Source organism: Dreissena polymorpha, chromosome 7 (genome assembly GCF_020536995.1).
Source record: "Dreissena polymorpha isolate Duluth1 chromosome 7, UMN_Dpol_1.0, whole genome shotgun sequence".
Taxonomy (NCBI): Eukaryota; Metazoa; Mollusca; class Bivalvia; order Myida; family Dreissenidae; genus Dreissena; species Dreissena polymorpha.
The window spans coordinates 71,567,509-71,591,737 of record NC_068361.1 but is presented as its reverse complement, the minus strand read 5'-3'; the positions used below and the strand labels follow the sequence as shown (position 1 = coordinate 71,591,737).

Sequence of the window (24,229 nt, the reverse complement as noted above, 5' to 3'; positions counted from 1 at the left end):
TGAGTGCTTATTTTTCATGACTATTTTACTTCATTCGTCTTGTCTTTATTCATTGAGATATAGATGTACTGATTTGAGGCCTATTTCTAGATTGGTAAAGAAGTAATTACATTGAAACAGATCAAGTCGTGAGATGAAAACAAATACGAGGTTGTCTGAATCCAGTTGGTTTGAGAACAGTCTAAAAACTTTTTTCATCTTATGTACAACTTTGAATCCACTCCATCATTACTCTAAATTAATTAAACGTAAAACAAAGATAAAAAATTTATGTATGTAAAAATCGAACAGGCATTTAGTTTGTAATAATTTTCAAATATTGAAAAATATAAGATTTTTTTTTTAACTTTATTAAAGTTTCTTATAAAAATTAACTTGTTTCTCTTGTTTACAGTCATTCTCTGGTATTATTATTTTTCTAAAGAGCTATAAGTACATATTTAAAATTCAATTAGACATTAATAACATGCAGATTAATGAACACAATTTTCGGATCCAAATCATTTATATAAATTCACACAACTTCAAACACCCACACACCTTAATTATCTGTGGGGGTGTGGGTCGCATTTTAGACTAACATCCATGAATGTTTTCCCATTTTATTCAGACGCTGACCAATATAGTCAATGACGGAAAATACCTGTACAAACACAATAACAACAGCTTTACAAACAAAGAAAACATGTCATACCATAAACTACAAACATAAAATGAATTTCACATTATTTTTACACACATTACATAATGCAAAATACAAAACTGTACTTAACATATATAAACACTATTAAAGGGACCTTTTCACAGATTTTGGCATGACATATTGAATTTTGTCAGTAAATGCTTTATATTGATAAATGTAAACATTAGATCAAAACAGCTCCAGTAAATGTTCATGGTTAATGTTCAGTATCACTGTTTCCTCACAAATATCATAACTGCAACGGAAATTTGTGAATCTGAAACAGTTTTTTTTCAATTGTGTCAATTTACCAAAAAGTGAAAAGGCCCCTTTAAAACTCACTAGGTTGAAATAACAAAAGTGCACACAATAATGGACTTGTGTCTACTAATTGCTGTGGCCGAATATCATCATGGTTAGAAATTTCATATTGAAACAATTACAACTTCTTTGAATTGTGTTCATGTTCTGATTGAATAATTCGATAAAGTGAACTTTGTAACATTTGCCGATGAAATTTTTTTGTATGATTATTAAAATGTAAAAATGTATTACCGTACTACTTTTTCATAAGCAATTTGCCAAAGGACGTCATAGTTTGGGAAAATGTCAGCAATATGCCATTCGCTAAAAAATTAAATATAAAAACTGAAACTGTATTCTTACGCCAGCTCATAAAAGTATGTTGTAGCCTTAAGAGTGTTAAAATTACAGTTAATATTGTCTTTCTGTTGTTATTATTAAGTTTCAAATAGTTTTCTCTGCATTTCGTTGAAAATTTGTTGAATTAACGGTCTGGATAAGAACATCTAATTTATAAATAAACTCTGTCAGCATTTATGCAAACTAGGTGTATTTTTCCCGACTGTTCATATAATAATGCAATCCAGAACAAGAGATGTGGTTGTCAGAAACACAATGACCCCTACTGCGCCGCTTTGAAGCCATATATTTTACCTTTGACCTTGAAGGATGACCTTGATCTTTCACCACTCAAAATGAGCAGCTCCATGAGATACACATGCATGATGCCAGATATCAAGTTGCTATCTTCAATATTGCAAAAGTTATTACCAAGGTTAAAGTTTTGGGACAGAATGACTGAGTGACAGAATGACAGACAGACAGGCCAAAAACAATATACCCCTGATCATTCGATCCGGGGGCATAAAAATGCTATTAAATTCTTAAATAATAGACGGTTCTATTGAATGACCTAATAGAATGTTGCATCGGAACAATGAATGGTTATGTCTGAACACACAAATTATTGATTCAGCCATAAGGGGTAAATGCACACTGGACAGGGAGGATGGAAATCCCACAAAAAGTAAATGGATATTAAAATACAAGGGAGAGATTAGAATGACATGAATTACATATCTACCCAAGACAGAACAAATCACATATAATTATTACATAACCATTCAAAACAACCTTAAATAGTACACACACCTTTAGCTCTGGTTTTGGATGACGGTCTAGCACCACCCTTTGAACCTGGTCTGACCTCCCCATTTGAGATTGGCGGCAACGGTGTTTTGCTGCGTCGAATATCAACAAAGGAGCTCCATGTGATATTTTCTTGCCCCTTCTCGTGGACTTTATGCAGGCAGTCTATGAGATACTGGATATGATCTGTGGGTCTGTGGTACATCAATCCAGTCATCAGACTCTGGAAATGTAAACACAAAGCTTTAACCCTTTAAGCGCTGGAACCGAATTTTGAAGGCCTTTGCAAACAGTTTGGATCCAGATGAGACGCCACAGAACGTGGCGTCTCATCAGGATCCACACTGTTTGCTATTCTGATAGTATTCTTTGAAAAAAATCGAAGAAAATGCTAATTTTAGAAATTCAGCAGACGACATTTTAGTAGACGACAAATTTCCCAGCATGCAAAGCTTTAATCAAGGCATACATAGTGAGGAATTCAATTAGAAATCAAATTATTTGATATTATATTATACTGATATTTTTGACCACAATAGAATTATGACCATTGCAAAAATTTAGAGGAATTTTTATGACCTCAAGCCATAATCATATGCATGTGGTGCTGACTGAATGACTGTTGCTGAATTGCAAGTGAAAGTTGTTGAACTTGGCCCGAGTGACCAAACACTATGACCCCCCCCCCCCCCCCCCCCCCAAAAAAAATATGTTGAGTTTCAATTGAATACCTGTGGTAGACACAGTGATATGAAGATGTTGCATGCTTATCTTAACCAGATTCCGAAGTAAAAAATGGGGTATAATTATGCTAAATTGCAGGTCAGAGTTATGGAATGTGATTGATGACCTCATGCTCACGAATGTGATTGATGACCTCATGCTCACAATGACCCCAAACACTTGACTTGTGCATAGTTTCAATTGTATACCTGTAGTAGAAAAATTGTTATGAAGATGTTGCAATTTTACCTAAACCAAAATGTCTGAGTGCAAATGGGGGCATAATTTTGCTTAATTGCAAGTCATAGTAAGTAAGTTTATAGTCAGTGACCTCACAAAATTACCCTGAGCACATGCATAAAGTTTCAAGTGAATACAATTTAAACGAGTAGAATATTCTCAAACTATTTGGGGAAGTGTCAAGCTAAAATTGAACACAATTGTGAACATGCCAACCGCCATCTGTCCAATGAATTAATGTTTATCAAAAAAATAATTCTAAGTTGCTCAAGTTGACTTTAATTAAGATGCCTGCTTGCCAGGTTTAACCCTTTGCATGCTGGGAAATTTGTCTTCTGCTAAAATGTTGTCTGCTGAATTTCTAAAATTAGCATTTTCTTCGATTTTTTTCAAAGAATACTATCAGAATAGCAAACAGTTTGGATCCTGATGAGTCGCCACATTCTGTGGCGTCTCATCTGGATCCAAACTGTTTGCAATTAGGCCTTCAAAATTCGGTTCCCACACTGAAAGGGTTAAACTCTGGGGGGACAAGGGATTTTATATAATTAATAAGGAGTGTCAATAATTATATAACAATGATACAAACATTCTTTATCTTTCTTTCACAATATTGATCATTCAACCTTATTTAAAACATTATTTAGTATCAATGTGCAAATAAGGAATAACAAAAACAAATGGTCAAAAAATGTCTTGATTGCAAAATAAAAAAAGCTCAGAAGTCATGTTGTTATTATGACAATCCTGAAAACCCTGTTCCTGGGATGTTATTATTGATTTTATATTGCAAACGTTAATAGAAAAAACTATAATTGCTTTACAAATGAGGCAACCATAAATTAAGTGACTGCATTGTATTAGGCAATTTGCAACAGTACAGGGCTTTACTAATTAACTTACAGTCAATCTTCAGACACCATTCCATTTTGAAAATTATAATAAGCAACTCAGACAGAACCAATAGGTTGCCTCGCTGCATTATTTACAAAAAGCAATACATTTTGTCACATCTATATTTACTATATATAACGCCCAATCAATACAATACCGTAAAATCATTACAAGTAATAAACATCATAGGCATCAAACTTCAAACGAATTTAACTGAGATCATCCGATATCTGGCTTTTCAGAGATTTACTCTAAATGTTTAAAGTAGCTAGTTGAGCTTCATTGGTTATTGTTCATTTGGCTACTTAAATTTACCGACCAGACCAATTTAGACTGTAACCGAGTTTTATTACCGCTCAAAATCTGATGTCGTTAAAAACTTTGGAATACAAAACAAAAATCTCTTTGAACCAAACCTGCCTCAACATTCTTTTTTGAGTAAACGCTTTGATAATATAGAGGCCATTTTACATAATATTGACATACAGTGAACATAATTAATTTGAAAAAAATAGCCAATAACTACCAATTTAGCGTTAGAATTCCCGAATATGATTGAGTATCCTCCAATTACCTTGAGTCGAGCGGTTCAGGAAACAACTAAAATGATTTCTGAATTAATTCAAACAATGACGCAATAAACAATGTACCTTTGAAGATTTATTTCATTCCCGTTATATCCATGTAAAAATTGTTTATTTTCAGCGTGTTTTACCACGCAAAGCCTATAGTTCCATACACACCCGCAAATGACATACACTGCGGGCGTTGTTCACCTTAAGTCGAGAGGTAACATCCTAAAAGCGAGAGTATTCGATTGCAATAGGCATGAGGTCAACAAAACTTTGAAAATTCTATTCAATGAACAAATTTAGAATAACTGAAAGATTAATTTAACTTTTTTGTAACTTTTATTTACCATTTAACAAGTTTCTGTTTTATTGGTCGATCTCTTTTGAGCAACATTGACACGAAAAAGTGCTCAAGAATTGGAAATAAACAAAGTTCGCAATTTGTTCAAATTAAATTTCGGCATATATATGTTACTATTAAAACATTTGATACAATTATCATCCAATCGGCACAGGGTATACCCACTGAACATGTGGATATTGGCATGTCACCTATTTTCGCGATGAGCACACAGATTGTTCGGGGCAACATTTTCTGGGAATCGTGAAAAAGAAGAAGAATTTTCTTTAAAATTAATCAAATTCATGGAAATATGTGTTTACACTAGCGCATTGGTCTGAAATTTATGTGCAAGTTTAATGAAGATTACGAAACAAATGCACAGAATAGGCATACAATTGGATTATTTCAGTTGAAGTAAGATTTTTAAATGCAATTAAACTGTTTTTTCCTTATTTGAGTCATGTCTGTAATTATTTTATACCATAGTAATGTTAGTAAACCAAAATACTCAGAGCGCATGCGTGTGACGTCATCACGAGAGCCGCGTTCTTAATGTAAACAAAGTGATCGAAATAAGGTTATGCTCGAAATAAGGGAATCGTACAATATATTTCCAATAACTGAGGTACATTAAAGTTAGTTGCAATAATTCAACTATCAGCTTTATAACCCAATGGGTGCCAGAGCCGCCATAGCAAAAATTATCAAAGGCTCTGGGAGTCCGTTTATATGGACTACATTAAAGTATACTTAAGAGTAGAATCTATCCAAGAGCTAGTGAATAGTTTCCCGGACAAGTAAAATGATGAAACGATCAGTAAAACCCAATGGTGAAGTATGAACTTATTTTAATGCAAATACGCAAAAAGTTATCATCATATCCATAATTTACCATACTGATTTCTCTAATTTCTAAATACAAATTAAAGATAAACAAGTCACAACATTCAAGTGCAAACCTCAAACAAACGGGGTATTTCTCGCTTGGAGAGATACGATTTTGCATCTTCTGTCGTCATCTTGCCAGTATGGCACCTAACGTAAGTAGTTTCCTGGACTGGAATTTTGAATTAAGTTAGAAACCCTGCCAAGAATATGACCCTGTATAATGCTCGATGTAGCTAAGGACAACAAACACTGAAACACCGGTTGAACTTCCGATTTAGAATGTGTACAAGTAGTTCTGTTTAAACCACTGTTTGAAAATTAATATTTAGTCATTAATAACTCAAATTAACAAAATAAGTAGATCAAAACAACGTTTGATTATATTTTATTGGTTTCAGGCAGTTTGAAGCACCGACAGAGTAATCATATTTAAACGCTTAAAATCAACAGAACTACTTTTCAAGATGTCAGCGCCCATGGGAATAGGATTAAAATTCAACAAAATTAATTTTCTTTCGCTGTGTATTGGATTGTTTTCACTGACAATCGGCGTTTTGAATGTAATTTTTTAACTTTTTAACTATCAGTCAAAATTCTAATTTTGTGTTATCAAAAAATGTAACATTTGACAAAAGTTTATAAAACAAGCACCTGCTGCTATGCAAAAAGTTGTGGGTGGGGAAGCGCCATTTGTGTGATGGAAAGTGATGTTTACGTTAAATATAAAAAATGGGATTAGGGACCATACGGCCCATGGACCATATTGCCCAGACTATACGGCCCAGATTCTCGGACCATACGGCTTAGATTATCGGACTATACGGCCCAGATTTGCGGACCATACGGCCCAGATTTACAAAGCATACGGACCATGTCTTAATTAATATTTCTTTTGTGTTCCTTCAATATTGTATGAATAAATTTAAGAAAATATTAAAATTGTAGTATTTCATGTTCATTCAAGCATGTTTTATATTATTTCATCGTGTAAGGATTATCGGACTATACGGCCCAGATTTGCGGACCATACGGCCCAGATTTGCGGACCATACGGCCCATATTCTGTCGATTAAAGTGAATGTTTGCGTGATGTGTACTGATTACATAAATAGTTGATGACAACATTAAAATGAATTTAAAATCTGAGAGAAATAATACCTATTTCATTTCCCGTGTTATTTATTAACAAAAGCGAAACACATACTAGCATGTATTTATTTTTAACACATTCATGGTACAATGGTAGCACAGTATTGTAGTGTATTCGTGTTTTAGAATAATGTAGGAACATGTGGGCCGTATGGTCCGCAAATCTGGGCCGTATAGTCCGATAATCTGGGCCGTATGGTCCGCTAATCTGGGCCGTATCGTCTGGGCCGTATGGTCCATGGTCCGTATGGTCCGTATACCTAAAAAATGCATCTTATACAATGTGCTTGCATCGCATAATTTGTGGTAAACTATGCAAAATTCTTTATCAGTGTTATTGTCTCCTACATGACTAGCAACTAGTTCTTCTTGAATGCTAATATATTTATGCTACATATTTTTAACCAGGTTTTCCGAAGGAAAAAACTGGTTATTAGATTGGCGAATGCGGGCGGGCTGGCTGGCGGGCTGGCTGGCTGGCGGGCTGGCGGAATAAGCTTGTCCGGGCCATAACTATGTCGTTCATTGTCAGATTTTAAAATCATTTGGCACATTTGTTCACCATCATTGGACGGTGTGTCGCGCGAAATAATTACGTCGATATCTCCAAGGTCAAGGTCACACTTTGAGTTCAAAGGTCAAAAATGGCCATAAATGAGCTTGTCCGAGCCATAACTATGTCGTTCATCGTCAGATTTTAAAATCATTTGGCACATTTGTTCACCATCATTGGACGGTGTGTCGCGCGAAATAATTACGTCGATATCTCTAAGGTCAAGGTCACACTTTGAGTTCAAAGGTCAAAAATGGCCATAAATGAGCTTGTCCTGGCCATAACTATGTCATTCATTGTGAGATTTTAAAATCATTTGGCACATTTGTTCACCATCATGGGACGGTGTGTCCCACGAAAGAATCACGTCAATATCTCCAATGTCAAGGTCCCACGACTAAAAATAGATTTAAAAAAAAAAAAAAATTACAAAGGGGGTTAATTTTTTTTGGTCATTTTAAAAGTTCAGTTTTGATTTTTCTCCCTTTATCAGATTTTTTTTTCACAATGAAAACCTGGTTTTGTGACAATTTTGTCCCTTGTTGTGCATTTAAATTACAAATAGTTTGATAGTTGTTTTAATATAAATAATTTTAATATAAATATGATACATTTTCAAATGTTTTGTGTGTGTTTACTTCTATATTTGCACACATTTATACCTATATTAAAGATCAAGTGATGTTTTGTACTGTAAAAGAAGATCAATATTGAATTTCTAGTAGCTGTACATATTCTCATACTCATTTACTTTTTTATAACTGACTTTGATATATGAAAACAATTCAACATATCTTATTTAATTATGCAAAAACTATTTTATTAAAACACAATCTCTTGAACAAATACGGTTGTTTTCAGTATCTAAGTGTTCTTGCTAAACAGATTGTAAACAGTCATCCCCTATAAGATGCTGAGATGCTTATCTCATGATCTCAAATTTGGACAACAATTTGTTGAAAAATGTACTTACATTTTCTTTTGCTGATGCTCATTATTAAATTACTGTCTTCATATTACTTTTATGCAAAATAATTTTAGCTTTGTTGCAACGGGTAACAAATGTCTATTTAAAAAAAATTAAACACACACACACACAAAACTATACTGATAACGCATATATGTATATATCTGCTGAAACAGCAAATCACTTCTTTTCACAAAACAACATTAACAACCCTTGTTTCCTGGATATGACGGTTGAGTTCAAAAATGGTTTTGATCCATCTAGTAACATGACCGCCAGGGGGAAAGGGGGCTCATTTTTCTTATATTGGTATACTGAAAAGCCTGTGAACACTCTAAAAGTCAAATTTTTTGGCCAATCATCATGAAACTTGGTCAAAACATTGGTTTTATTGATATGTCGGATGAGTTTGAAAATGGTCGTGATCAGTGGAAAAACATTGCCGCCAGGGGATGGGGCAGTTTTCTCTATATGTTTGTAAGAAGCATTTTCCTTATATATATTTAAAAAAAATCTGGGTATTAGAAACATGGCTGCCAGGGTGGGTGGGGTAATTTTCTATATAGGCCTATTGTGAATACTTTGGAACACCTTATATTTGTTTAAAGTCAGTCTTGTCATACTAATAATTTCAAATATTTGCTGAAGAGTTTTAATCTTTGTTTCTTTCCATCTAAATCTCTCAGGTGAGCGACCCAGGCCCCTTTGGGGCCTCTTGTTTGAAAGATCATCTTATAAATGACCACACCCTCACACTATACCCCCTGCCCCCCCCCCAAAAAAAAAATAAAATAAATAAAAATAAAATAATAAATATACGTTTTGAAACATGGTTAAAAAACAAAAATATTTATTTTTATTTTTTAAAGACTGTCCAATTATCCCACCCAAGAATCCCCCCTCCAATTTTTTATATATTTTTTTTTGCATATTTATTTTTTATTTTTGGAAGATAATGTAATAAATGACCACACCCCCACACTATACATCCCACCCACCCCACCCCTCCATCTTTAAAAAGAAAAATAGATGAGCGGTCTGCACCCGCAAGGCGGTGCTCTTTTTTAATCACTGACGTTCTGTGGTGCGTTATAACTCTAAGAAAAACAGCGTCAAAAGACGTCATTTTGGTGCGCTATGACTCTTCAAGAAACCCCCCAGCTATAAAGTAATTAATAAAGACATTTTTAATAATTGTTTTTAAACTTTCCCGCGAAGATAGTAAAATCCCGACTCAAACGATTCCCCAATACATCTGTATCAACCTGACACTATTGCTGTATACTTACTACTTTTCAAGTTTCTATTCATTACCCGATAATCCCATTTTTAAAAGCACTTTCTGGTAAATATTGAGATAAAAGTGCTCAATAATTTCTATTACAGCAAACGTTGCCATTTTTCTAAAGTATCAAATAAATTTCGGCATAAGTGACTATTTATAGGTTTGATGAAATATTGCCACTGAACATGCTTGCCCTGGTGTGTGCTTGTTAATACAATGCTCAATACACCCATGCTTTCTATGCACATGACGCCACCTTGTACTTGCTGCATAATTTTCGCGCCCTTTTTATTGAGACAAATGGTCATCACGAAATAAATTATTGCTGTTTATTTGAAGCAAGAATCTGTTAACGTAAAGTTAACATTTACATTCAGAAGTGGGTTTCCGGTTACAAATTTAATTATGCTCATTTGAGGCTTCAAGAAAACATTAACAGTTGCATAATGAATTCAACAATAATTTGTTTAAACGCTTTACGAGTCAAGTAAATGTTTTGACAATATTATTCATGAAATGCACACGAGGATTACAGCCATCATCAGTCTTGCAAGTAACTGGCCAAGATTTGTGTGGCAATTACATGTACGTCACGAGTTGTCTGCATGATTTAAGTTCCAGGAATAATATTTTTTTCGGTTTTGTCGGTCCTAGACCGATTGCGGTCATGAAAGCCCGATTGAAAATCCTAAACAGTCGGTCTGATTCTGTTTGCCAAAATTCCCGTGAAAATCAATTACACAGTGCACATGCTAACACCCCCCTCATGACATTCTTATCTCGATTAGGTGTGATAAACCATTCGCTGCAGTCTCTAAACCAGTCAGGACCGGTTTATTGCACGTCAGACGAAGAAAAAAAATTTTGTGAACAGCGGATTAAAGACGTGTCCGATATTAACAAGGGTGGTCGAAAATTGTGCACCTTATACACTGAAAGCACGCGCTGTAACTAAACAAAACACGCCGATACATTTTCCACCAGCGTAATAATCCAGTAATATTATTATGAATGAAAGTGGCGGATCTGATCGACAGAACAGCTGAGAGTTATTTTTATGGGCGGAACTTCACATAAGACAGTACACAAGAAAAATAATATACATTGTATAAATCTTTAGTAAAAACCGCATTAGAATCGAAATAATTCGTGTACTTTATAGATTGTTCCGTTAAAAAAATGACTAAGGGAATTTTACTGGTACATTTATTATACCACCTTCATGAATGGCAAAATCAATGGTATATATTTTAACGTAATTTGTCAGAATTTCAGACATAAATTTTCGGATACTTTTTCCCCATTTATATCCAGACTGATTGATGTTGCGGGAAAATATGATCCCTGGATCATTTAACTGTAGGTAGTGCCTGCCTACGAGTCCTGTCGCTTATACAAAGCGTACAATCTAATTGGCCAGTATTGATTTTCCAATACAGTGACGCTCCGCCCTTAAGCGCGCTTTAGTTGGGTAAAGCGTTAGATGAAGTTGACAGAGGATCGTAATCGGCTTTCAAAATTTTCGGCTAAAACGATATCGCTTTGATCTTAAGAATGGCTGGTTGCAGTAACAGCAAAAATACACTGATTGGACAATTTCAGGCGCCCCGCAGACTCTGATTTAAAAATTCAAGCACTTTGATGAGGGACTGTTAAATGGCATGTGGAAAGCACTAGCTGATATCTTATCATCAAATCACATTCAAGCATTCTAACATTCATTCTTCTTGCATAACAGGGCATAGAAGTTGATGACTTCTTTACCAGTGACCACACCAACAACTGGGCAGTACTGGTCGACACTTCCAGATTCTGGTTTAACTACAGACATGTGGCTAACGTTCTTTCTATCTACAGAAGTGTGAAACGATTGGGCATTCCTGACAGGTATCTTAAATTTAATCAAAGTAATTATAGAAGGGTTTGCTATGCTTTCTTATTGAAATTAATCTAAATGGTTTTTCAAACTGGCTTTTTCTAAGCATTGTTCTGCAAAATGTGAAATAGTAATTGTATGTAAGTATTATAGTTTGAAATATGGAAATATGTATCCAAATTTAATTAATTGAAATTGTTTTAAGAAATAATTATATAAAAAAACACTCAAAAGTCTAAATAGTCCTAAGGGTTACAAATACAGTTGATAAATTAATATGCTTTCTAACTTGCTTGTTTCTTTTTATTAGTCACATAATACTGATGGTTGCCGATGACATGGCTTGTAACCCTAGAAACCCTAGACCAGGTGAGTTTTCTTTAATTAAGTAATTGAACCTTCAAAAATGGCATCCAAATATCATATAAAGTAAGGGTGTTGTCTTATGATAAACATGATGATGATATTGTATCTCAACATCAAAATTTAAATAAAATGATATCATCATTTAATTTAGATTTTGTTGATGAAATATAATATAATTGTTATGAAAACATATGAGCCACGTTTTGGGAAAACAAGGCTTAAAGCATGTGCGAGAAGTGTCATCCCTGATTAGCTTGTGCAGTCCGCACAGGCATATCAGGTATGACACTTTTCTCCTTGATTGGGCTAGACCTAGACTTCCTCAAAATGAAAAATGTCATAGATGCGAAAAGCGGCATCAATTTTAATCCTGGGATGAAACTTTAGGCACATGCATTAAGCCCTCTTTTCCCAGAATGCAGCCCATTTTTAGCTCCACTATTAAATATGAAATATATATAGTGGAGCTATCCTACTCACCCCGGCATCGGCGTTCCCATTCCTGTTAGTGTGCAAATGTTAAAGTTTGCGTACCACCCCAAATATTTTCAATGTCCCTTGACATATTGCTTTCATTTTTTGCAAACTTCTTTACCAACATGACCCCAACCTATGAACAAGAGCAGACAACTGTATCAAGCATTTTGTAAGAATTATGGCCCTTTTTCACTTAGAATATGCATATTATTGATAAATCTATGTTAAAGTTTGCGTACCACCTCAAATATTTTCAATGTCCCTTGACATATTGCTTTTATTAACCAGGTTTTCCGAAGGAAAAAACTGGTTATTAGATTGGCGAATGCGGGCGGGCTGGCTGGCTGGCTGGCGGGCTGGCGGAATAAGCTTGTCCGGGCCATAACTATGTCGTTCATTGTCAGATTTTAAAATCATTTGGCACATTTGTTCACCATCATTGGACGGTGTGTCGCGCGAAATAATTACGTCGATATCTCCAAGGTCAAGGTCACACTTTGAGTTCAAAGGTCAAAAATGGCCATAAATGAGCTTGTCCGAGCCATAACTATGTCGTTCATCGTCAGATTTTAAAATCATTTGGCACATTTGTTCACCATCATTGGACGGTGTGTCGCGCGAAATAATTACGTCGATATCTCCAAGGTCAAGGTCACACTTTGAGTTCAAAGGTCAAAAATGGCCATAAATGAGCTTGTCCTGGCCATAACTATGTCATTCATTGTGAGATTTTAAAATCATTTGGCACATTTGTTCACCATCATTGGACGGTGTGTCGCGCGAAATAATTACGTCGATATCTCCAAGGTCAAGGTCACACTTTGAGTTCAAAGGTCAAAAATGGCCATAAATGAGCTTGTCCGAGCCATAACTATGTCGTTCATCGTCAGATTTTAAAATCATTTGGCACATTTGTTCACCATCATTGGACGGTGTGTCGCGCGAAATAATTACGTCGATATCTCCAAGGTCAAGGTCACACTTTGAGTTCAAAGGTCAAAAATGGCCATAAATGAGCTTGTCCTGGCCATAACTATGTCATTCATTGTGAGATTTTAAAATCATTTGGCACATTTGTTCACCATCATGGGACGGTGTGTCCCACGAAAGAATCACGTTAATATCTCCAATGTCAAGGTCGCCACGACTAAAAATAGATTTAAAAAAAAAAAAAAAATTACAAAGGGGGTTAATTTTTTTTGGTCATTTCAAAAGTTCAGTTTGAGTTTTCTCCCTTTATCAGATTTTTTTTTCACAATGAAAACCTGGTTTTGTGACAATTTTGTCCCTTGTATTTTGCATACTTCTTAAGCAACATGACCCCAACCTATAAACAAGAGCAGACAACTGTATCAAGCATTTTGTAAGAATAATGGCCCTTTTTTTTCACTAAGAATATGCATATTATCGATAAGTCTATGTTAAAATTTGTGTACCACCTCAAATATTTTTAATGTCCCTTGACATATTGCTTTCGTTTTTTGCAAACTTCTTGACCAACATGACCCCAATCTATAAACAAGAGCAGACAACTGTATCAAGCATTTTGTAAAAATTATGGCCCTTTTTACATTTACAATATGCATATTACTTTAGTTACATGTACATTGCCATAACTTCTTTATTTATGATCAGATTTTATTAATACTTAAATTTGACAAAACAACACTTACCTGAATACCACAATGGATTTCACCCAAACAATACCCCACACCCCAAATCAGAATCCCTGCCCCCCCCCCCCCCCCCTACTCCCTCCCCCCCAATTTTTTTTTTTTCCTTCTTTAATTTTGAAAGATCATCTAATAAATTACCACACCCCACATTATACCCCCCTACCCCTCCCCCCAAAAAAAACAATTTTTTTTCTTTTTTTATTTATTTACTTTATTTTTGAAGGACCGTCCAAACTTCCCATCCAAGCTATTGCTATCAAACTTGAAATAAAATCTATTTAGTTTGTTTTATGTTCAATAGTTTGCGGAAAATATACCTGAACTATTTCCTTGACCTTATTGAATAATTTGAACAATTACCCCATGATGGCTTACGTTATACTGTCAAGCACTCGAATAGTCGAGCACGCTGTCTTCTGACAGCTCTTGTTATATGTAGGGTTAACTCATATTCACAAACACTGATGAGCTCTTACCTATAGAGTGGAAAGCTTTGTTTGTGGCAACTCTATTCATTTGAATAATCAATAATAGATTAAGAATAATAGTGATTCTATTACAGATATATAATGGGACATAATTTTATGTGTATGTATAATGATGCTGTTATTCAAACATAATTTATTACTACAAACTTAATTTGTCAAACAAAATTATTTTCTACTTGACAGCCACTGTTTTCAACAATGTTAATGAGCAGATCAATGTGTATGGTGATGATGTAGAAGTGGACTATAGAGGCTATGAGGTAAGATGCATACTAGCATAAGAACACCTGCTAGAATGATTTTAACCCTTTCAGTGGGGGAACCGAATTTTAAAGGTTTTTGCAAACAGTTTGGATCCAGATGAGACGCCACAGAACGTGGCGTCTCATCAGGATCCAAACTGTTTGCTATTCTGATAGTATTCTTTGAAAAAATAGAAGAAAATGCTAATTTTAGAAATTCTGCAGACGACATTTTAGCAGACGACACATTTCCCAGCATGCAAAGGGTTAAAGCTGCTAGAAACACAAACTAATCTTTGGAAAACTATGAAATCAATATTATGTTGAAACCTACCAAAATCAACATTAAGATTTAAGGTGCATAAAATGGTGAAGAATATCTTTCTACTGCAATTTAACAATACAATGAGTCCAATCAATTTATTGTTTTCTCAGTGTGTGTTTGTTTTCCACAAATTTCTTAATGTAATTAAGCGTTTAGATTGTTGTTTTGGCAGTTTTTTTGTTGGTTCCCTATTGATGAGTGCCTTATCTCTTACAACATTGTTATTAATTTATGCCTCATTGTAGACATTTTATTTGCATGGTTTGATACTAATGAAAAAAATATATTCTAACAATTATTAATAATATAAAAATTAATATGCAAAGGGGGCATTACAGATATGACCCAGTGCATGAAAGTGCCCTTTTGACAAAATACTGTGCGCTCAAAATTGCAATTTTGACATAATACCCCCCCCCCACTGCCCTTCTCAAATCCTAGCTGGATCATGAGTAAGCAATATGTATTGCATAACTCTAGTATTTTTTCCCCCATGGCTGATGTTTATACATCTTATGACTTAAGTAAACCAGGTAAATTTCAACTTTGCAAATCTCAAAGTTATAATGTGCATATGTTTATGATATAAGCCATGTCTGCACAGGCTAATCAGGGAAGACACTTTCCGTTTCTATAGATTTTTTTGTTTAAAGGAATTCATCTAAAAAGTGTCATCCCAGATTAGCCTATGTGGACTGTGCAAGCTAATTTGGGAAGACATTTTTAGCTCGGCTGTTTTTCGGAGAAAACCCGAGGTATTGTCATAGCCATCTGTGTCAAGGTTTGTAAAGGTTTTTAACATTGGCTCTTAAATCAAAGTCCTTCCACCTACAACTTTGAAACTTCATATGTACATGCACCTTGATGAGTTCTTCAAGCCGCACCCATTTTTGGGTCACAAGGTAAAGGTCACTGTGACCTCTTAAAAAAAAAAAAAAAAAAAATTCTGACAAGCTTTCGCAGCCGAGCGTGGCATCCATTATGCTGTGCTCTTGTATGCACATGCACTAAGCCCAGTTTTCCCAAAAGACGGCTCATATTAAGGTCTTTGCAGTGAGTATTTTTAATAAAGAATGTCATTAACTGTTACAGGTGACGGTAGAGAACTTTATCCGTGTGTTGACTGGAAGACTGCCGCCCAGCACTCCCCGATCCAAGCGGCTCCTCACAGACGAGCACAGTAACATACTTGTCTACATGACAGGTATGTGGGGGACATAGCTCTTAATATAATCCCCACCTTTCAAGTTTTATTGCAGTCCACACAGGCTAATCAGGGAAAACACTTTCAGCTATTATGTTTTTTATTTTTTTAGCTCATCTATTTTTTGAAAAAAAATTATGAGCTATTGTCATCACCTTGGCGTCGGAAAGTATCAATGCTATTGCATTCAAACTTGGTACATTTACTTAATATCTTGACGGGACTGGGCAGGCAAAGTTATATAACTCTGGCGTGCATTTTGACAGAATTATGTGCCCTTTTTATACTTAGAAAATTGAAAATTTGGTTAAGTTTTGTGTTTAGGTCCACTTTATTCCTACAGTATCAAAGCTATTGCTTTCATACTTGCAACACTTATTTACTATCATAAGGGGACTGTGCAGGCAAAGTTATGTAACTCTGACTATCATTTTGACGGAATTATGGGCCTTTATACTTAGAAAATTGAAAATTTGGTTAAGTTTTGTGTTTTGGTCCACTTTACCCCTAAAGTATCATAGATATTGCTTTCATACTTGGAACACTCGCAAACTATCATAAGGGGACAGTAAAAGGACATGTTGCATAACTCTGGTTGTCATTTTTACGGAATTATGGCCCTTTTTTGACTTTATAACTTTGAATATATGGTTAAATTTTGTGTTTCGATCCTCTTTACTTCTAAAGTATCAAGGCTATTGCTTTCAAACTTCGAATACTTTCATGCTATCATGAGGTTACTGTACCTGGAAAGTTGAATTTTACCTTGACCTTTGAATGACCTTGACTCTCAAGGTAAAATTATTAAATTTTGCTAAAATTGCCATAACTTCTTTATTTATGATTAGATTTGATTGATACTTTGACAAAACTACTCTTACCTGACATACCACAATAGACTCCACCCAAACCATCCCCCGTGCCCTCCCCCCCCTCCCCGAATCCCCCCCCTAATTTTTTTTCTTTTAAGATCATATCACAAATGACCACCACACCCTCACACTATAACCCCACCCACCCCCCCCAATTGTTTTTTTGAAACGGTTATAAAACACAAATATTTATTTTATTATTTTATGTTTAAAATACCGTCCAACCATCGCACCCAAGAATCCCCTCCCCCGCACCCCCCTAAATTTTTTGTCTTTTTTTTTTTTAAGATCATCTCACAAATGACCACCACACCCTCACACTATTATACTGTGCACAGGCTAATCTGGGTTGACACTTCACACACATTGAGTGAACCCCCCTTTCCACAGAGCATGGCTCCAATACATTGGCATTTTTCTGAATATTAAACTGAATCCAAATGCTATCACAACTGCAATTTTGGGTTAAAGTCAACTAAAGAAAATGTATATTTTAAAAGACGATGGGGGGAGAAAGCAATTTGGCTGTGACCAATTCTTGCCTCCTGTAATATTTGTCAAGCTTTATTTATAATTTAATATCAATTATTGAGTTTATGTTTGTGCATCTTAGCATGCTTCTAAGCTGGCTCTTACTTCCATCATTTATTATCAAAGTTTAAATAATTAATCACATATGTTCGCCAGTTCTATATGGTGTATTGCATATACGACAAGTATCCTTAGCGTTCTGTCATTGCAATACTGAATGGTCACAGGTTTGTGTGCTATATTTGCTCATAATGCAGCTTTTGGAAAAATATATACTTTTTTTCCATCTAGACCCAAATTTGAACGAAAAACAACAACACTTAAGTGTCAGTCGCAAGACCTTTATCTAAAGTTCAAAGTTTAGGATAGCTTTTTAAAAAGTAATTGCTCAAACATGAACACAATGCAGATTGTGCAGACTGTAACTGTGTTATTGTCCCCTACCGGTTTCACTGGAGGGGACTTATGGTTTGCGCTCTGTCCGTCTGTCAGTCAGTCACACTTTTCTGGATCCTGCGATAACTTTAAAAGTTTTTAATATTTGTTCATGAAACTTCAAACATGAATAGATGGCAATATGGACATTATGCACGTCATTTCATTTTGTTCCTACGTCAAAAATTGTGGTTGCTTTGGCAACAAATAAAAAAAAAATCTGACAATGGTGGAATTTCTGACAATGCTGAAGCCGGTAGGGGACATATATTGCTTGGCAATAGTCTTGTTCATTATGCCATTATAATGTTAATTATAAAAAATGTAAAGCAGTATGTAATGCCGTGTCTCCAGCTTTAATAACAGGTTTATACTTTAAAGGCAAATGAAAAAAGTTGATGAAAGAGTGAAAAGCAAAAATTAATAGTCCTGAAATACATTAGCTCTTTCAGTGCGGGAACCGAATTTTGAAGGATCCAAACTGTTTGCTATTCTGATAGTATTCTGTGAAAAAAATCGAAGAAAATGCTAATTTTAGAAATTCAGCAGACGACATTTTAGCAGATGACAAATTTCCCAGCATGCAAAGGGTTAAAGCCTAGTTCTTGGAAAATTGGTATTAATGCATGTCTGTACAGGCTAATGAGGGACAACACTTTCACCTTATATAGGTTTTTTTGGTAAAAGAAGTCTCTTTGTAGTGGAAATCTAGCTTAGGCTGATAGTGTGGTACTTTATAAGCCTGCGTGGACTGCACAGGCTGATGTGGGATGGCACTTTTGGCTGATATAGTATTTGTTATGCCCCCGAATCGAATGATCGAGGTATATTGTTTTTGGCCTGTCTGTCTTCCTTTCTGTCTGTCATTCTGTCCCAAAACTTTAACCTTACAGTAAAGTTTTGCAATAACTTTTGAAATATTGAACATAGCAACTTTATATTTGGCATGCATGTGTATCTCATGGAGCTGCACATTTTGAGTGGTGAAAGGTCAAGGTCATCCTTCAAGGTCAAAGGTCAACAACAAAAAAAGCGGCGCATTATCATGTAAAATAAGTCTCTTTGTAGGCGTAAAGTGTGGTCCTTTATGTGGCCTGCACAAGCCAATCTGTGACAATTAATACACATGCATCAACCCCAGTTTTCCAATAGCCTGGCTCATTAAATAAACATTTCTGGTTGCAGGTCATGGCGGGGACGGGTTTCTTAAGTTCCAGGATGCAGAGGAAATCTCCAGCGTGGAGCTTGCAGACGCATTTGAACAGATGTGGCAGAAGAAAAGGTATAGCAATCTTGGCTATATAGAAAATTACTCCACCCACCCTGGTGGCCATGTTTTTAATACCCAGATTCTTTTATATATAATATGTAAGGAAAACGCTTCTTACTTACATATAGAGAAAACTGCTCCATCCCCTTGCGGCCATGTTTTCCTCTTATCATGACCATTTTCAAACTCATCCCACATATCAATAAAACCAATGTTTTAACCAAGTTTCATTATGATTGGCCAAATAATGTGTCTTTTAGAGTGTCCACAGGCTTTTTTATGAATAAATATAAGGAAAATGAACCCCTGGATCAAAACCATTTTTGAACTCATTATTAATTGTTGAATTTGTATAGAATTCTTGGCTTTTGAACCTTTGCCTCGGTTTCATGTATCGTAGAAAAAGTAAAGCCCTAAAAGTTTAATTACTGATTGAAATGGTAAAGAACTCTCTTGGTTTTATTCATTGTTGAAATAATAAACCACATTGGTTGTTTTTGAAACTGTAAAGTACTGGTTTCATCAGAATATTAAAGCGCTCTGTTGATTTGTGTTATTGTTGAAATGGTACAGTACTTTGGTAGTTTCATTTGTTGTTGTTTCCATAAAGCAAGTTTATACAAGTATTGTTTGTGACTTAACATTATTTCATATGCTAAAGCAGTTATCATACTGAGTAGGTAAGTGTCAGTCTTCAAGTCACATGTGAGTGTTGATTAATAACATCTTTAGATTAATAAAACATGACAAAAGTTTACTTGTCCCAAAGACTTCTATGCTTCAAACATGCTGGTGTGAATCAGATTAGATGGGTTTAAGTGTAGGCCCAGTTAAGATTGGTTTAAGTGAACACTCAATTTAGAAGGGTTAAAGTGAAGACTTAGTTGTGTTTAAATAAAGTCTCAGTTAAGATGGGTTTAAGTGAAGACTCAGTTAAGATGGGTTTAAGTAAGACTTAGTTTAGATGGGTTTTAGTGAAGACTCATTTTTGATATAACATTATTTTGCATCAGTTGTAATTTATATTTCTAATTAAGATTGGTCGGTGAGAGTACATTTAGTTGCAAACCATATAATACCAAACTGGCTGATTCCTTCTGACAATAAACACAATTGTAGTTGTTTAAACCACCTTTTCAATAAAGTAACAACATTGTTGTGTTTCTTAGTGGTTGAAGATAGTTATCATTAGGACATGAACAAAACATGTTGTGTGTTAAAATCAGCTTATTTTCAGATCATTGATAGTTGGCCATATTGCAAAAATGTGTGTCATTTTTACATGTGTCTCTTAAAAACAGTGTTGAATTCAATTCCATCAGCTTTGCAAATCATAGTTTATTAGCATGTAGTAATGAGCATTTAAAATTTGTTAAACCAAATGAAATAATAAATAATAGTAATGGACAATTATTTAGTAAATTAACTTTATTAAAGGAATGATAACAGTACTGGTAACTTTGGTAGAATATGTAAGCATGTTGCTTGTTTTCCTAGATACCATGAGGCATTCTTCATGATCGACACGTGCCAAGCAGAGTCCATGTTTCTGAAGTTCTACTCTCCCAACATCCTGGCTGTGGCCAGCAGCAAAGTGGGCGAGGATTCCCTCTCGGTAAGTCACCATATCCCTTTACCAATGAGAGGCAAAGTGAAAACCGCTACAAGCAACCAGCATAAAACCAGAACAGCCTGTGAGTAACTGTGAGTTGGAAATGTAGCCTTTAAAACTTGAATCTAGTAAGAAAGGTCTTAACCCTTTGCCGCTCAGATACCCATTTTGAAATGTTTGTAGACCCTTAGAAAATGTAATAAAATTAACCCTTTGCATGCTGGGAAATTTGTAGTCTGCTAAAATGTTGTCTGCTGAAATTCTAAAATAAGCATTTTCTTAGATGTTTTTCAAAGAATACTATCAGAATAGCAAACAGTTTGGATCCTGATGAGACGCCACATTTTGTGGCGTCTCATCTGGATCCAAAGTGTTTGCAAAGGCCTTTAAAATTCTGTTCCAGCGCCAAAAGGGTTAAAGACCTTTTTTTAAAGCTTCAAATTTCACAGCTTCATTTCCAACCCTCAGATACTGATGAGCAGCAAACAGCATAACACCTAGCAGACTGACAGTTACTTGGCTGTTCTGGTTTTCTGCTGGTTCTAAATAGCCATTGTCACTTTGTTTCAGAGCAGGAAAGGATAAAGATAATATACTGTAATTGAGTGAGAGGGGTGACGGGTATTTGTGTACCATCGAGTATTTGTTAACTATATTTGTAGACCCTTTTGTTATTCTTATTCCATTCAATAAGCTGTCCAACTGAAAAAACACAAGTCATTCGCCAAGTTCAAGCTTCTTTTGAGGAATCTGCTACATATGGTACACACTATATTTTTTGTGTTAAAAAAATATATTTTTATGTCCCCCACTATCGTAGTGGGGGACATATTGTTTTTGCCCTGTCTGTTGGTCTGTTGGTCTGTCTGTTGGTCTGTTTGCGCCAACTTTAACATTTTGCAATAACTTTTGCTATATTGAAGATAGCAACTTCATATTTGGCATGCATGTGTATCTCATGAAGCTGCACATTTTGAGTGGTGAAAGGTCAAGGTCAAGGTCATCCTTCAAGGTCAGAGATCAAATATATGTGGCCAAAATCGCTCATTTTATGAATACTTTTGCAATATTGAAGATAGCAACTTGATATATGGCATGCATGTGCATCTCATGGAGCTGCACATTTTGAGTGGTGAAAGGTCAAGGTCATCCTTCAAGGTCAGAGGTCAAATATATGTGGCCCAAATCGCTTATTTTATGAATACTTTTGCAATATTGAAGATAGCAACTTGATATTTGGCATGCATGTGTATCTCATGGAGCTGCACATTTTGAGTGGTGAAAGGTCAAGGTCAAGGTCATCCTTCACAAGGTCAAGGTCATCCTACAAGGTCAAACATCATATAGGGGGACATTGTGTTTCACAAACACATCTTGTTTATAATGTAAGCTGACATTTACGGTGTATGTCAGTAAACAAAGACTAGCCTGACTATGTTGAATCAAAATCAATCAAACAAATTTAATTATTAAAATATGTAAATTCGTTTCTAATTGCCTCCTAAATAAACACCTTATCAAAACATTCAATGTTTATTGTTCAAAATTAATTAATAAAATGTGTGAGATGTTTGGTAATTTGGTATAAAGTTTTGTGTGTTCATTAGACTAAAAACTATTGTTTAAACTGTACAGCACTCTTTTGTTTTGATTATTACGTTAGTTGAAATGGTAAAGCAAACTGTCTTGTTTTCATTATTTGTTTAAATGGTAAAGCAAACTGTCTTGTTTTCATTACTTGTTAAAATGGTAAAGCCAACTGTCTTGTTTTCATCAGATGTCAAAGGACTATCTTGATTACTGTCATTGTTGAAATAGTAAAGAACTCCAATGGATTCATTCGTTTTAATGCCCTTGTTAAGGTGGCATATTGTAGTCGCACTATCTTTCCGTCTATCTCTCGGTCCGTCCGGCATTCAGTTTTCAGGAGGTTCTTACGCAGCATTTCACAGATATTGAGCTGATATTTGGTATGTGAGTCTATATAAGTGACCTACAGATAAAGTGTGAAATTTGTTCCATTTGGTTGATTTTTGACAAAGATATGAGCCTTGGACTGATCTTAATTTTTGCCAGGGGAATTAGAAAGCTTTTACGGGAGATATTTAAAAAAAAAAATATTTGGCAGGTACAATGTATATTTTTTACAAGGGAAGTTATATTTTTTAATGGGATATACATGTGATCCAAGGGAGGAGCTTCTTCAAGTAGAAAGTGAAAGAGAATGGAGATTTGAGACAATAGTTGATACAGAAATGTTCTCTATAATAACAGTTTTGGGAAGTTTTGTACACAACGCTTTCAGATATTGAGCTGATTTTTGGTATGTGAGTCTACCTACATGACCAACAGATAAAGTTTGCAATTTGTTCCTGTCCATTGATTTTTAGCAAAGTAATGGGCCTTGGACTTAAAAGTTTTCTCTGTAATAACGGTTCTACGGAGTTTTTTTACCTAACACTTTCAGATATTGAGCTGATTTATTTTTTGGTATGTGAGTCTACCTACATGACTTACAGATGAAGTGTCAGTTTCGTTCCAGTCCATTGTTTTTTGGCAAAGTTATTGGTTTTGTTTTCTCTAAATAGCTGCTGTGCGGCTTCATATTGCAGTAGGGGCATTTTGTTTTACAAACGCAGCTCTTGTTGGTACGTGAGTCTACCTTATGATTTCAGATGAAGTGTCAGTTTTGTTTGGTCAATTTATTTTAGGCCAAATTATGGTCTTTGTGTTTCACAAACACAGGTCTTGTAAATCAGGGGGTTTGTGCATCTAGAAAAAGAGCCTTGTCAGTCTTGATGAAACTTGGTCACAATGTTTGACTTGACAATATAGAAGCAATATTTGATTCTTGGTCAAGTTGGCTCAACAACTAAGTTAAGTGGTCAAGATTTCAACAATTGGTGTCTGTGAACTCAGGTGAGCACTTAAGGGCCATTATGGCCTTGTTGTTAAAGCATTTAAACTTGTACCTAACTACCAATGGTTTATTTAATTGGTGTTCAGATAAAGTTTATGTGTTGGGAAAACATTTCTGTCATTATGATATTTTAAGAAATTGTGCAATAGATAACAACATTTTTTCTTTTTCTTGGTATTATAACTCA

At 35.1% G+C, this 24,229-nt stretch overlaps 2 protein-coding genes and 1 long non-coding RNA gene across 6 annotated transcripts in view; 2 read left to right on the top strand and 1 right to left on the bottom strand.

The window, feature by feature from the left end:
• Positions 1-6,069, bottom strand: part of LOC127837310 (adenylate kinase isoenzyme 5-like) — a 78,690-nt gene extending 72,621 nt beyond the window's left edge. For 2 of the 4 annotated variants that reach the window (XM_052364252.1, XM_052364251.1), the window contains exons 1-2: positions 5,866-6,068; positions 2,138-2,357 (exon numbers count right to left, since the gene is read on the bottom strand). In XM_052364252.1, the coding sequence (XP_052220212.1) occupies positions 2,138-2,357; positions 5,866-5,925 (280 nt within the window). In that variant the 5' untranslated portion in view covers positions 5,926-6,068. Of the gene's footprint in view, positions 1-2,137; positions 2,358-5,865 lie in introns of all 4 variants that reach the window. The other 2 variants (XM_052364250.1, XM_052364253.1) reach the window with 2 other exon arrangements.
• A 15-nt stretch (positions 6,070-6,084) lies between these two features.
• Positions 6,085-24,229, top strand: part of LOC127837322 (GPI-anchor transamidase-like) — a 35,254-nt gene continuing 17,109 nt past the window's right edge. Inside the window, exons 1-7 of the mRNA XM_052364283.1 lie at positions 6,085-6,354; positions 11,487-11,635; positions 11,935-11,993; positions 14,815-14,891; positions 16,291-16,402; positions 19,426-19,522; positions 21,008-21,125. Coding sequence (XP_052220243.1) covers positions 6,259-6,354; positions 11,487-11,635; positions 11,935-11,993; positions 14,815-14,891; positions 16,291-16,402; positions 19,426-19,522; positions 21,008-21,125 — 708 coding nt within the window. The 5' untranslated portion in view covers positions 6,085-6,258. The remainder of the gene's footprint in view (positions 6,355-11,486; positions 11,636-11,934; positions 11,994-14,814; positions 14,892-16,290; positions 16,403-19,425; positions 19,523-21,007; positions 21,126-24,229) is intronic.
• On the top strand, positions 12,745-13,686 carry LOC127837333 (uncharacterized). The gene is made up of 2 exons (XR_008029229.1): positions 12,745-12,976; positions 13,139-13,686. It is a non-coding gene; the product is annotated as an uncharacterized LOC127837333 (long non-coding RNA).